The sequence below is a fragment of the Gouania willdenowi genome, chromosome 1 (assembly GCF_900634775.1).
Source record: "Gouania willdenowi chromosome 1, fGouWil2.1, whole genome shotgun sequence".
Classification (NCBI taxonomy): Eukaryota; Metazoa; Chordata; class Actinopteri; order Blenniiformes; family Gobiesocidae; genus Gouania; species Gouania willdenowi.
Genome location: NC_041044.1, coordinates 11,670,417 through 11,684,709, shown reverse-complemented (window position 1 = coordinate 11,684,709; position 14,293 = coordinate 11,670,417). Strand labels below are relative to the sequence as shown.

Here is a 14,293-nt window from a genome sequence, read left to right as displayed (position 1 = left end):
TCTGTTTGTGTAATATTTGGATATTTAAGAGAACCTATGGATGAGAGCTTCATGTTTTAATCTCACCACACAGCCGAAAAGACAAGGGGTGGGGACTTTTACTACTGGACAAAAAAGAGCAAAGCATAAGTCACATTACTAATGAACTGGTGAACTGAAATATTATTAATACATAAATAAATCAAAACAAAAAAATGGATGTTACAAAAAACACACGGTACGGTATGTGATTAAAGGAACCAGAGGTGGTGTAATGAATCTACTGGTGCTCCTTGTTTCTTATGATCAATTTCCATGTGTGTTGATGGCTGTCGTTAGTGGCTCACATTATTCTAACGTGCAAAATAAATATTTTTACTGCCCTCACAAAAGCTGTGTAATTGTTTTTGCAAAAGTGTCAAATCATTCTAACATCTATTGTTCCTCACACCAGCCTCAGAGTCGATAGTTAGTCACCAGGTTATCGAGATACTATTTGGACCATAACGCAAAACAAAACATTAACGTGACCTGCTTTTTACGAGCTAAAACATCCACAGACTGCATGAAAACATTAGCAGGACCAGAAAACTGCTGAAATAAATCCTAAAAACAAAAGTCCTAATGTAGGAGAAGACATGGTCCAGGACCTTTGGAGGAAAACGAGGTGCAGCGGACATCAATTCTCGTATAATTTCCCCTTAAATATCCAAATATCGCACAAACAGAACAAGATTTTTTATTTTTTTTTAAAAAAGAAAAAGGCTGCTCATCTGGTTTTTTATATTTCTGTTTTGGTTTTTAAGTCAGTAAAACTAAATAACCACACCATTTATTTGTTATTTTGATTTGGTTTTAAAACTGAATAACCAAAGAACGAAGGGTACACGGATTCACCACACAGACGAACCTTTGATTTCTCCTCCTGGTTGAAAACTGACTCAGCATTTTTCTGGGTTGGAGGTGCCATTACGAGAGTGTCTGATGGGGGAAGAGTTTTCTTCAAAATACCTCAAATGAAAAACAAAAAAAATGGAGTATGTTTACTTTAAAATGAAACTGAGATATTTATTGTTACCATAGTTGTTCATGAATCACAACTCAGTTGATGTTCTTTTCAAGACAAACAAATTACTTTAGCTACCTAAAGAAGTTCAAAGATAAAACATCTCAGCAGAAAAACTGGTTTAATTTATGACTCCTCTGGTCCAAACCTTGTTTCTTAAGCATGCTGTAGGCCTCATGTATCTTGGGCTCATCTTTGAGCCACAGTGTCCAGCCGTAGAGGACCTCAATCACTCGGTCTTTCACTGTCTGTGCAGTCACGGCACCAAAGTACTGCACAGAGACATATACAGTCAGAATTTATGCAAAAACATTTTGGGTTTTACAATTTGAATGGAATAAGAGTGAAAAGATGGTAAGAGAAAAACACAGCCATTGCCCTCTGGCTAACAGTGTAGCATTTCAACAGATTATCAACAAACTGTAAAAACAAAATAGTTTGTGGCATCAAAAAATGATGATTAAATGCTGTTTTTTAAAAAAAAATTATTTCTAAGATACTTAATTTACAAAAAATATTTTTCATGTATAAATAATGGTACATGAACATAAAGGTACCTACCAATACCCATAGACCGTAAATTCACTACTAGATTTATTTATCAGATCAGAATGAATCAGAATGAGTACAAAGAGAGGTTTGTCCAAACTTTCATAGAATAACTGATTAAAACTCTACAGTTATCAGAAGCTTTTACCAAAACCCGATCACTGATATTGTTTAGCGTCTAGATAAATAGCACAGCAGAGCGATCCATCCCGCTAAAAGAGTCTGAACCAGCAACCTACTCATTTCTTCCTCAGGCCAAAATGAATATCAAACTCAAATGAGTGTTGAAAACAATTCCAATTATTACACAAACCAAATAAATTCAATCACGTATTTTTATATTAACTGTTTTCAGTCATCTCATTTTACACTTTAATAGATAAAAAGTACTGTGTATTGCTTTGCAGATGACAAATGTATTTCATTTCTTTAAAGTTGTTTTAAAAAAATGAAAAACATTGTTGGTATTGTAATTGTTTTGCAGGTTTTTTAATATTATCTTTTTACCAACTTAAACTAACATACAAATGCATTGAATGATTGCATTGATCAGTAAATTAGTCCTTGATGATGGCAATAGACAAACCATGAATAATAAATAAACCGATTGATAATATTTCCATAAACAGTTCCTAAACAGCCAATATGTTTCAATCTACAAACATCTTGCATACATGCAGTACCTTTGGCGTGAGGAGTTTGATGAGCTCATTGAGAAATCGAAACTTAGCAACTTCGCAGTGGAACCTCTTTCCACAGTTATTCATACATGCCTCAAGAACCTAGAAAACACCAAGAAACAACAGACATAATGAAGAAACAATGAAGCTCTCCTGCAAGTGCAGGAAGGGATTGCCCCCACACATTTGTGGTTAAACACTGTGAGATGTCACATGACGTAAAGCACAGAGCCCCGTGACAAGCTTCTCCAGTTTACACCGCAGACCTAAACAGTTACTGACACTCTTCATGTGGCAATATTTAGTCACAGAGTTTTAACTTAAATGGCCTTTGATAAGCTGAGACAAAGCGTTTTGTTTTCCACAGAATTGATTGTATAAATAAATGCAGAGCATGAAGCATCAACCACACACTTAATCCAAAAGAAGCATTTAGAAAAAAAGCCTATTTCCTGCTACAGTCACAGTTTGGGTGCGTTCACACTGGCAAATTCTAGAGCATTTTAATTGCTCCAGGATTTGTTTGCCTGGAACACGCAAACCAAGTCTATAGCAGATCAGGCTAGAATTCTAGAGTAAAGTAAAAAACCAAACAAACCACAAAACGTTAGAAACGGCTCAAATGCAGATTGAAAGCAGCAAATAGTAGCTGGTACGTGTGGATGTTTAGGGAAACTCACCAGAATACCCAGGTTTTTATCATGTTTAGGACAGATGCTGCATACGTTTTCCCTGAGCGCTGCCTGTAGGGACAAGGGGCTGTGACGTGCTGAGGAAAAGCAAGTGAGGCAGTCACAGACTTTCAACCTGTTCTTTTTACTTCTGAATATCATATCTGCTGCCACACTATGGGCCCTATCCTCTATTCTAGACTTAAGCATTTTTTTACGTGCCTGCAGTTACGCGCCTCTCCGGTCCAGGTCCCATTTTTTTTTTCCCCACTTTGTCTGTACATGCTGTCAAAGGTCAACACTACACGACGTAGATCTTTTTAATATAGCAATGCATGTTTTGTACTGCAATTAAATAAATTAATTTATTTTATTGCATAATGTGACCATCACAGCCCTCCCTAAAGAAGGGTAAGAAACACTTTATTAAAGGGAGGATGTCAAAAGAGAGGGCAGTGTTACACCTTGTTGAGGGGGGAGGGAAAAGCGAAGTGGGAGTCAAGGTAGGAAAAATGGGAAGCGTTACATCTAGGTGAGAGGGACGTTAACAGGGAAGAGGGAGTCAGGGAAGGAAATGCAGGGGTTGCAGAAGAGTTGACTGTTTTAAAGTGAGAGTGAGATGTGACGTTATAGTTGTCTGGTGACAAGTGTGGAGAAAATGAAGCTGGTGACACAACACCCAGATTAATGATAATGATGGTGGCCGTGAACATGGGGAAGGAGTGAGTGGTTATACCTAAAATTGGTATTTGAGATCAACGTGTCTAAGATTAAGCCCAGTACGAGCTTATCCCACAGCCCAAGGCATGCCAATGCATCCATGACCAATGTTTGTGCAAGAACTTCTCCTGCAAACTCAAGCGCCCGGGCCCGAAGATGCAGCCAGGCTGACAGAAACAACGGGAGCCAAGGAGCCCCAGGCCACCCGCCCACGACCGAGTAGCCCCCCCAGACACCCCGGAGATCCCAGGGCGAGAGGCAGCCACCGCCCCCACACACATACTTGAGAAAGCCCCAAGGAGCCGAGGACCCAGCGCACACCGCCACCAACCCCAACCCTAAGGACCCCTGCCATAAATATAATTGAAATCTGTGAAAATGATAAAGCGCACCTTTAATTTGAAACGCCTTCTTTGATAAACAATATAACAGGTTGATTTAATCAGATTACTGCATAGTGAAGATCGGACACATTTTTCTATCAGAGCCACAGTTAAATTCTCTTTTTTCCCCTCATATTAAAGCCAGATTAACGTTTGTTTGTGTGGAAAACCTGATTGTATTAACTTCTTACATTCCTGCATTCAGAAATGATCAGCACGCATTAGTCGTCATCATCATTATCTGTTATCAATGTTTCACTTGTTACTCTTGTAGTGGATCAAACTGTAGCTTTACGTTGTAAACACTGATAAAATAGTTGGACATCAGTCTGACGTTTGTCAGAGTTTCATTGTAACAAGCAGCAGCTGACACGCACACTGCGGCACACAGCTGATCAGCTCCGCGGTGCTGCACCCACCATCCTCCCAGGACGGGGAGTGGACAACTCAGGTAAAATATAATTAAATGTAACACATTTTGTCCCGTCTAGAACTGGTAAATGTGAACATATTAGAAATGCAGATCATCAATCCTTTGGCGTACGCGTTACCCCACCCACCCCCGTGACAGTGTTACTTTGGATAGATTCTTTGTGGGAGTGTTTTCTGCAATATTATGAGTGCGTCCAGTTTAAATTGTAACTAAGTACAAATTTCTAGTGCAATATAATGTTTCACCTTATCTGCACTTATTCCAGGTTCAGAAGAAGAAGAGGAAAAGAACTTAAGCATGTGTAAGGCCAGATTTGAATGGGAACGCCCACATTTCAGGGCCGCTCCACCCAGAGTGTATAACTGGGATCAAGGCACGTAGTGACTGACTTAAGTACAGGGGGAGAAAAGCATGCAACCAAAAACAGTGCCGCTGTGCCGCTTTTCTGACTTACACACATGAGAAAATACAACCCTATATGATCGAAGTTGTAGTGTATTAAGCAGCTCTGTAGCTGATGTTTCCAAAGGATCAAAAGGAGCGCTGCGTCAAAACAAACTGAGTCAAATCAAAATGATAGAATTTTCAGCTGTTCTTTGCCCATTTGGCTGGAGTCATTCACAGAGCTAGTGAACCAATAAAGAATGAGTCGTTAATACATTTTTTAATCATCATTTATTCATTTGTCAGAGGCCAGCCTTTGAATAACCTACTCAGAATCCATTTCTGTATCTTTGTGGCTCTAATCAAAACACATCACCTGATTTACCAAGCAGCGCCCGAGCCTGTGCCAAATGACAGGAAGTAAGAGTGAACTTGACTCAAACACGATCTTTGCCAAGATCTTCAGCTCTAGTATAGCATAATCTGGTATACACGGTTTGCAAAATGAAACTAGTGCACATCTCCTCGTCCTCATTTATACATTTTTGGACAGTGGTAGACAGGAACAAAGTACATTTACTTAAGTACTGTAATAAATTAATGTAGACGAGTGATAATAATTCAGTTGCTGGTTATTGGTTTTCTTGGCGAAAAAACCTAAAACACTTCCCTTCTGCTTCTCGACAACATTTTCTTTGCTCCCTCTCTCCCACCTGAATATGTCCTTGCTGCTGCTTTATTTTGTCTGGTCTTGTGAATCTAGTAGGAACCTCTCTTTGCATCTCTATCCAAATCTGGAATAATGGAATTAATCAGTTGGTCTCTCAATGCAATCAACCAAATTTTTTCAACAAAAAGAACGGGTTGTGGTGAGCCCGTCTGTCCAAGCAGTATGTTTGCGGCTGGATATGCGCTCGACCCTTGGAACAAGTGGCGAGTGTGTGTCTGTCGATTCTTTCCATGGAAGACATCTACATGATTGAATTATGGTAGCAGGCATGCTGCTGATTGGAGCTGGCAGCATTCTGAGCTATCGCAAAGTCCGTATTACGTCGGCAGCTATTTTGGGAAGTTTGCCAATCATTTCTGAAGGATAGAGCAGGGCTCTCAACACTCAGACTTTTGAAATGAATGATCTCAAAAGCAAGCAGGAGGCTGCTTCAGAACGTTTACACAAAATTTAATCAACCTTGGAGAAGTCGAATGCTCGGCTCGCTAGTCAAAAGGCAACCTTATTGAATCACTACTGGGAAGCTGCAAAGCCAGCTGTCAACACAAGAGTCAGGTTGCAGACCTGCACTGTCATGACAGACCTGCACTGAGATGTCCCCTCCACTGTCGTGACCCGTTTCGCTGTGAGTAATGGAATGGTAGGTGGCGGTATACACCTAAAAGCTGTTTGCAACCCGCCATAAAACGAAAGAAAAAGAAGATAAACAAAAGGAGCGGAAGTGGGTTTTTTTGTGGTTTTTGCGTCAATGTAGAGAGTGGAGACGTACCTACTTTTCGTCATTATTGAAACAACAGAAACAGTCTTTATTCATTAGAATGTTGCATCTCTATATTGCCCTGTAATGTTATATTCATTGGAAAGACATAACTTTTGGAACTTTGGGTATTTCTTAGCATTGTTATCGTAGTTAGGCTTGGTGGCTAGCGCTAACTGGGCTAACTTTAGAATTAGCCATGGATGTTTATGTGTGTGAAAAGGTAAAAACAATAATTAGTCAATACTATTTATTATTGGTTTTTCTCATCTGAGTTTATGACTTCATTATATTCCACAGTGAAAGACCGTATTTGTGGCTGACTTTTATGTTGTTCCGAAATGGCGGTTTCCAACAACATGTGACCCGCTCTTAAGTTTACCTGTAAGAATGTCACACCTTACTGGCTTCAAAGTAAATCATGTCCTTGATAATATGAATCACTTTTCACTTTCAGTGTTTAAAAACAAAAAAAAAGTATGTTGTGTTGGTAATTTTCTTGTCTTCAGACACAGATAGTCTTCTGATGTTTGTGATCTCTTGTTACCACGTGCTTGACTTTGTCTCCAGTCTTCCTCAGAAGTTGTAGGTTTGAATACTGGAGACACAGCCACGCACAACGAAAATGAAGATAAATAAATGTACATATCCTAAAAACAATACCTAATCAACGTAAGACATGTTTTTACTTGGGTCATTTAGTTTGAAACTTTCCCTTCAGAATGATGTCCACATGAGAGATGCCATCGTTATTCCCACTTGGAAACCAGGACATTTCCTGTTATCTATAAGAAGAATCATGGCAAAAAACTCCATGCAAATTTATTTCTATGAAGTAGCATTTAACAAAATGAACATGCTACTTATCACATTTCACAGGACTCTATAATTAATCATTTCCAATTGTGTTGTCTTTAGCTCTTTCGCTGTCAAATTTCACAACTACTTATCACATTCAAAAAAGAAAATAGTGTTTTAAATTATATTGTGTTCTAAGCTTGTCATATTGTCAGGACGTCTCAAACAAGATGAAATTCAATTAAATTCAATTCAACTATTTGTATAGCGCAATTTACAACAAAGTCATCTCAATGCGCTTATCAAAATATAAAATTCGTTAGGTTATGTAATGATTCAGTCCTGTTTATGCGGACTGTAAATCATAACCAGCTACATCAGAATTTGAATCTCTTCCCGTTTATTGAACCAGAAAAAGCGACCGTTTACAGACGAGCCCATGTTCACTCTAGCGATCAGATTATATTATGATTCAGTCCAGATTTCTGCAATTGTAGGTTTTGATGCCGACACAGAGCGATATAATCTTTTTTGACTCACAATGTGCACATGCACGATGTGGAATTGGAGATCAGGAAATGAGAGAACTTTTAAGTTTTTTTTTTTAAAGCAAAACACATCTCTTTTGATTTTTAGACCTGCTCATGTTCCAAGACAGTTCTGACGTCTTGCTGAAAGGGTACAATTGATATACCAGATCATGTTCACATCTGTGTTGTAGCAATTTATGGTGCTGAAAAAAGGGTATCTGCACCCCGTCCACACAGGCGTGTGGTTGCAAGGTCCTGTTCAACGGTGCTTGCAGCTTTAATTTTGATTGAATTGATTTTCCTCCATCAACTGTAAAACACTGACCCTGCTGTTATTGTCTTTTGTTCCCTCAAAAATCAGGTAGTGGGCATGTCTATGTGTGAGCAGAACAAAGTTCTCTGTTCCCATGATGTTTGTAGCCAGCTTTACTTACAGTAAGAGCCTGCAGAGCCTCTCTCTCCTGTGAGGACTGGATTTTATTTGCAAGGAGACGAAGGGCAACCTGAGGCCTGGAACCAGAGAATAATGCTTGAAATCAAAATACAGGTGCTGGTCATATAATTAGAATATCATGAAAAATGCTATTTATTTCAGTAATTCTAAAATTATCTCAGAAAATTAGAATATTGTGGAGAGGTTCAATATTGAAGACACCTGGTCCCCACTCTAACTCAAAACACCTGCAAAGGCCTTTAAATGGTCTCTCAGTATACTTCTGTATGCTACACAATCATGGGGAAGACTGCTGACCTGAGAGTTGTCCAAAACACAACCATTGACACCTTGCACAAGGAGGGCAAGACACAAAAGGTCATCGCTAGAGCTCTGTGTCCAAGCACATCAATAGAGAGATAAAGGGAAGTAAAAAGTGTGATAGAAAAATGTGCACCAGCAACAGGGATAACCATGACCTGGAGAGGATTGTGAAACAAAACCCATTCAAAAATGTAAAGAAGATTCACAAAGAGTGGACAACAGCTGGTGTCAGTGCTCCACTCACGAACAAGAGACAGCGTCAGAAATGTCTCGTCTGGGCTAAAGACAAAAAGGACTGGACTGCTGCTGAGTGGTCCATAGTTATGTTCTCTGATGAAAGTACATTTTGCATGTCCTTTGGAAATCAAGGCCCCAGAGTCTGGAGGAAGAGAGGAGAAGCAGAGAATCCATGTTGCTTGAGGTCCAGTGTAAAGTTTCCACAGTCAGTGATGGTGTGGGGTGCCATGTCATGTGCTGGTGTTGGGCCACTGTATTTCCTTAGGTCCAAGGTCAACGCAGCCGTCTACCAGGAAGTTTTAGAGCACTTCATGCTTCCTGCTGCTGACCAACTTTATGGAGATGCAAATCTCATTTTCCAACAGGACTTGGCACCTGCACACAGTGCCAAAGCTACCAGTACCTGGTTTAAGGACCACGGTATCCCTGTTCTTGATTGGTCAGCAAACTCACCAGACCTTAACCCCATTGAAAACCCATGGGGTATTGTGAGGAGGAAGATATGAGACACCAGACCCAACAATGCAGAAGAGCTGAAGGCCACTATCAGAGCAATCTGGGCTCTCATAACACCTGAGCAGTGCCACAGACTGATGGACTCCATGCCACACCGCATTGCTGCAGTAATTCAGGCAAAAGGAGCCCCAACTAAGTATTGAGTGCTCATACTTTTCATGTTCATACTTTTCAGTTGTCCCACATTTCTAGAAATCATTTTCTTTCTATTGGTCTTCACTGTAATAATCTAATTTTCTGAGATACTGAATTTGGGAATTTCATTAGTTGTCAGTTATAATCATCAAAATTAAAATAAATAACCATTTGAAATACATAAGTCTGTGTGTAATGAATGAATATAATAGACAAGTTTCACTTTTTGAATGGAATTACTGAAATAAATCAACTTTTCCATTATATTCTAATTATATGACCAGCACCTGTACGTGTAGGAGCCTACCCAACTCTAAAAAACACCCTAAAATTGGCTTTAAAATAAAACTTTAACATTAGCTAAAGAGTTGGAACAGTCCTGAAATTACATGAACACTTTATTATGTAACTGACTAACTGATGGCAACAGAAGGTGGAGCAACTCTTTTTCAACACTGAGGTTGCACTAAAGTCTATTTCAATGGCACAAATCATTGCATTCATTGCAAAACATAACAACTCTGGAGGAGGAGAAGGAGACTGCGTACTGCTTTTTGTAAATCTAGATTGAATTGATGACAGGCCACATTCTGCTTCCTACCCATCACTTTCTTCATTGACAAGCTGATAGAAGCTCCTGATGTTGTCACATCTGTCCTCCTGATTGTCTGGATCTGTGGCCTGATCTGAAAAAATAAAATAAAAAAACAGACAAATAAGGAGCATCTTCAAAGACAGCTTTCTTGTCATTGTAGGAATAAAAATAATAAAAAATATATACATTTATAAGGTGCCTTTATTAGCATAGATTAAACATAATAAATCCAAAAAACACTGATGACTGAAATACATCAATGGACAGAAATGGTTCCTCTTCAATAGACAAACAAGATACATTTGGTAGAAATGTATGTGCTAACAATATTTTCAGTTTTCAGTTCATGTGATCTTTTCAGAGATATATAGTGTATGTAACAGCATTAGAAATTAGGAAAAATAAACTCAAAAATTCTAAATGTATCTTGAAAAGTGTCACTTTGAAAAGGAGCAAGCTGGTTGGAAAATGGGTTGGTGGAAGGATTACAATTAACATATAACAGATTTGTTTAAAAAAAAAAAAAAAAAAAACCTGTCTAAACTGAAATTGTAATTGAATAGTCCTCCTGTTTTCTTCCTACTGCAGAGGTAGATTTGATTTTTATACATGTACTTTCAAATAGTTAAGTGTTAATATGCTCATTCATTTGACTATATGTATGGGGCACCGATTGTAAAGTTGCACATTTAGCAACAATGCTAAAATAAATAGTACCTTTTTGCAACATTTAGTAACAAACAAACATTTTTTACATTACTTTTTACCAGATTTATGGCAATACTTGTGAAATTTGTGATATTTTTGTCTCGCAAAAATATGTCAATGTTAAATGTAAATCTTAAATCTAAATGTTAAATATTGAATGTAAATAAACATGTTAAATGTAAAGCTAAGTGTAAAATCTAAATGTCACATCTGAAACTAAATATTTACTGTAGTTAATATGCAAATTCACCAGAATGAGGTTTTATTTTAGTACTACTGGTGACTTTGAACATTAGCTAAATATTTAGTTTCACCTGTGACATTTAGATTTAACATTATATTTTTGTGAGAAATGAAATATCACAAATTTCAGAAATATTGTTGTAAATCTGGTTTAAAAAAAGGAAAGATGATTCATAGATTTAATCATGACATTTAGTAACAAACAAAAACATTTTTACGTTACTTTTGACCAGATTTACAGCAATACTTTGTGATTTTTTTCTCGCAAAAATGTCAATGTTAAATGTAAATTTTAAATCTAAATGTTAAATATTTAATCTAAATATACATGTTAAATGTAAAATCTAAATGTCACATCTGAAACTAAATATTTACTGTAGTTAATATGCAAATTCACCAGAATGAGTTTTTATTTTAGTACTACTGGTGAATTTGCACATTAGCTAAATATCTAATTTCACCTGTGACATTTAGATTTAGATTCAACATTGACATTATATTTTTACGAGAAATAAAATATCACAAATTTCAGAAATCTTGTTGTAAATCTGGTTTTTAAAAAAGGAAAGATGATTCATAGATTTAAAACATGACATTTAGTAACAAACAAAAACATTTTTATGTTACTTTTGACCAGATTTACAGCAATACATGTGAAATTTGTGATTTTTTTCCCCCGCAAAAATATGTCAATGTTAAATCTAAATGTTAAATGTAAATCTTAAATGTTAAATGTAAATCTTAAATCTTAACATTAAATCTAAATGTCACGGGTGAAACTAAATATTTACTGTAGCTAATATGCAAATTCACCAGAATTAGTTTTTATTTTAGTACTACTGGTGAATTTGCACATTAGCTAAATATTTAGTTTCACCTGTGATATTTAGATTTAACATTGACATTATATTTTTACGAGAAATGAAATATCACACATTTCAGAAATATTGTTGTAAATCTGGTTTTTGAAAAAAGGAAAAATGCTTCATAAATTTAAATCGATTTTGCCAGTTTCAATGGCCCGACATCGATTTACACAATCTTCTGAAATCATTCATTTAAAACTATTTTTACCGTGTGTAATGCAGTGGGATCCATTCTTAATGTAGACATTAATATTTTTAAAACCAAGTTGGAGTGACTTTGTAATGTTCAGCATTAGTCACAGTGACTGAAAAATAATGAACTGAATGTAAAATAAAACAGAATCACCAGCTCTATTACCTGAAGGATGAATTAGTCTATGAACTTGGTCCGCAAGTCACAAGTTTCCCACCCTGACCTAAAAACTAACTAAACTGAACAGATTATTTTACCTAGTTATAGAAAACTCAGATGAAACAACAAGCGAACCCGTCCGTGCTCAATAAAGTGTAGTCATGTGCTGACTAAAGATAGCGCTGAGCAGCAACACGTCTGTGTGTAAAGTTTACACTGTAAACTGCTCAAACTAACACGTTACTTACTGAGTAAAGACTCAAACGGAGGAGAGCTGTCAGCGCTGGCCATGGAGGCGCAGACGGTCTTCCACTGGGTTCTTTCTGCGTGTGAGAGCCAGTGAAGGAGAAGTCAAACCACTGCCTGGTGTTAAAGCTGACATGTGACACGAACACATTCCTGACACACTAACCAAGTTACGCTATACACCCCCGGAGCTTCGCACGTGCCTCTCCTGTTCAAAACTGTTTGAACAAAATCTAAATTGTTAACCATTAAGAATAATTCTATTTTAAATATCAAACTCAATACTCATTAAACAACTAATATGCATATATCTAATAAATCAAATAAGCAGACACAATAGACCCCTAAATGATAAATAATAAATCAATAATTGTTGAACATAATTTGTATTGCTTTAAATCAGCAGTAAATGTCATCTTTAACTAACTACAATAAATTGACCGTTTGATTTTTAAGTGTAAAATATCTTCTAATTACAAGAGATATTAACTTTTGAAATCTATGCTTTGACCTACATAAGTTGTGTGTCTTCATCTTTGATGAGCCAATGTTTGACCCTGACAATCACAAATGTCATACGTCATAACAAAAGAAGACATGTCCCAGCCAAGGGATGACACACATTAGATAACACAGAATAAAAATGCTGAAAGAACTACGTTCAGGGCCAAGGAGTGAGCGGACCCTGAGGGCCACAGCTGTGTATTAGATGAGTGCTTGTTATATCCTATTGACTTGATTTATTTCTGTTCATCAGTAATAAATTGACTGATTGGTTCAGCAAAACCTTTAACTACGTCTCTCTGTATACAATCTCAGATACTGAATATGAGAGTTACTGTATCTCAAAACTTTTAACATTGCAACCTTACTTGAGTAAAAGTAAAAAAGTATATGCTGTTAAATGTACTTAAGTAAAAAATATTTTATATTTTAAGAACTTGCAGAAGACTGGTACATGGAAATAAGTTAAATCTGTTAACTTTTAACACCTGGAGATTTTAGCACTCATAATAAATACAATTTCTAAATAAAATGTCAAGAAAAATTGCAAATGCTCAATTAAACCAAAGCAGCTTTGAGTTTAACTTTTTAAAAATTTGAAAATGTTGAACCATAAAACTAAGGGATTTGCCTAACAGAAAAAACTACCAAAATTTTGCATTTTTTTTTACATCATGATGTCATCTTCATAGGTCCTAAATGTAACAAGGTCATTTTTAAAATGTAATAAGTAAAAAGTAGATATTTGTTTAAAAAAGCAAGGAGTAAAAGTAAAAAGTCACCAAAAAAAAGCACAGTACAGATACTAGAAAAAAAACATTTAGTCACTTGTCACTTGTGCTTGTGTTACGTTACTTCACAATAATTATTGACAACTTTTAATATTGCCATTTTAAATAGTCAACAACTCAACCGCTGCACAAAATTACAAAGAACAATGTATTGCTATTGGTTTGTCTTACATTTAATGATTCTACTCATGATTAAATGGATCATGGGGCAAAATGCGTAGTGGATGACTTATCTTCATTTCTGGACCATTCACAATGAATACAATATGTTTTTTTACTATTCTGAAGATATGATTATGGACACAACTTTTGTGTGCTAGTAGATATAAGACAATGATAAAGTCATAGAAACAGCAAATGCTTTTAAAAAATATATGGTCTTGCATGTTGTTCATCCAAATATAAGTAATTATATGTCAATATAACATGTGATGAAGTTAATCTGTTAATTACAAATGTACAGCCTATATGCTTTGATTTGATTAATATTCATTCAAAACCATCAAGTTCTCAGGAATGTACAGGACATGAAATATTTTGTGCGTGTAAAATCATCACACCAAATCAAACATGTCTTCTAAAGTTGTACACAATTGTAATTTCTTAATCCGGTGCAATCACCTTTTAAATGAAACAGGATTTTTGCTCTAACATAGTTTGTCA

At 36.5% G+C, this 14,293-nt stretch overlaps 1 protein-coding gene across 4 annotated transcripts in view; it reads right to left on the bottom strand.

The window, feature by feature from the left end:
* The window catches only part of LOC114470393 (ADP-ribosylation factor-binding protein GGA3-like), a 28,563-nt gene extending 16,080 nt beyond the window's left edge, over positions 1-12,483 (bottom strand). For 2 of the 4 annotated variants that reach the window (XM_028458581.1, XM_028458588.1), the window contains exons 1-7: positions 12,338-12,483; positions 9,927-10,011; positions 8,115-8,190; positions 2,955-3,017; positions 2,278-2,376; positions 1,194-1,317; positions 890-990 (exon numbers count right to left, since the gene is read on the bottom strand). In XM_028458581.1, coding sequence (XP_028314382.1) covers positions 890-990; positions 1,194-1,317; positions 2,278-2,376; positions 2,955-3,017; positions 8,115-8,190; positions 9,927-10,011; positions 12,338-12,380 — 591 coding nt within the window. In that variant the 5' untranslated portion in view covers positions 12,381-12,483. Of the gene's footprint in view, positions 1-889; positions 991-1,193; positions 1,318-2,277; positions 2,377-2,954; positions 3,044-8,114; positions 8,191-9,926; positions 10,012-12,337 lie in introns of those variants that run through there. The other 2 variants (XM_028458595.1, XM_028458604.1) reach the window with 2 other exon arrangements.
* Positions 12,484-14,293: the final 1,810 nt, after the last annotated feature.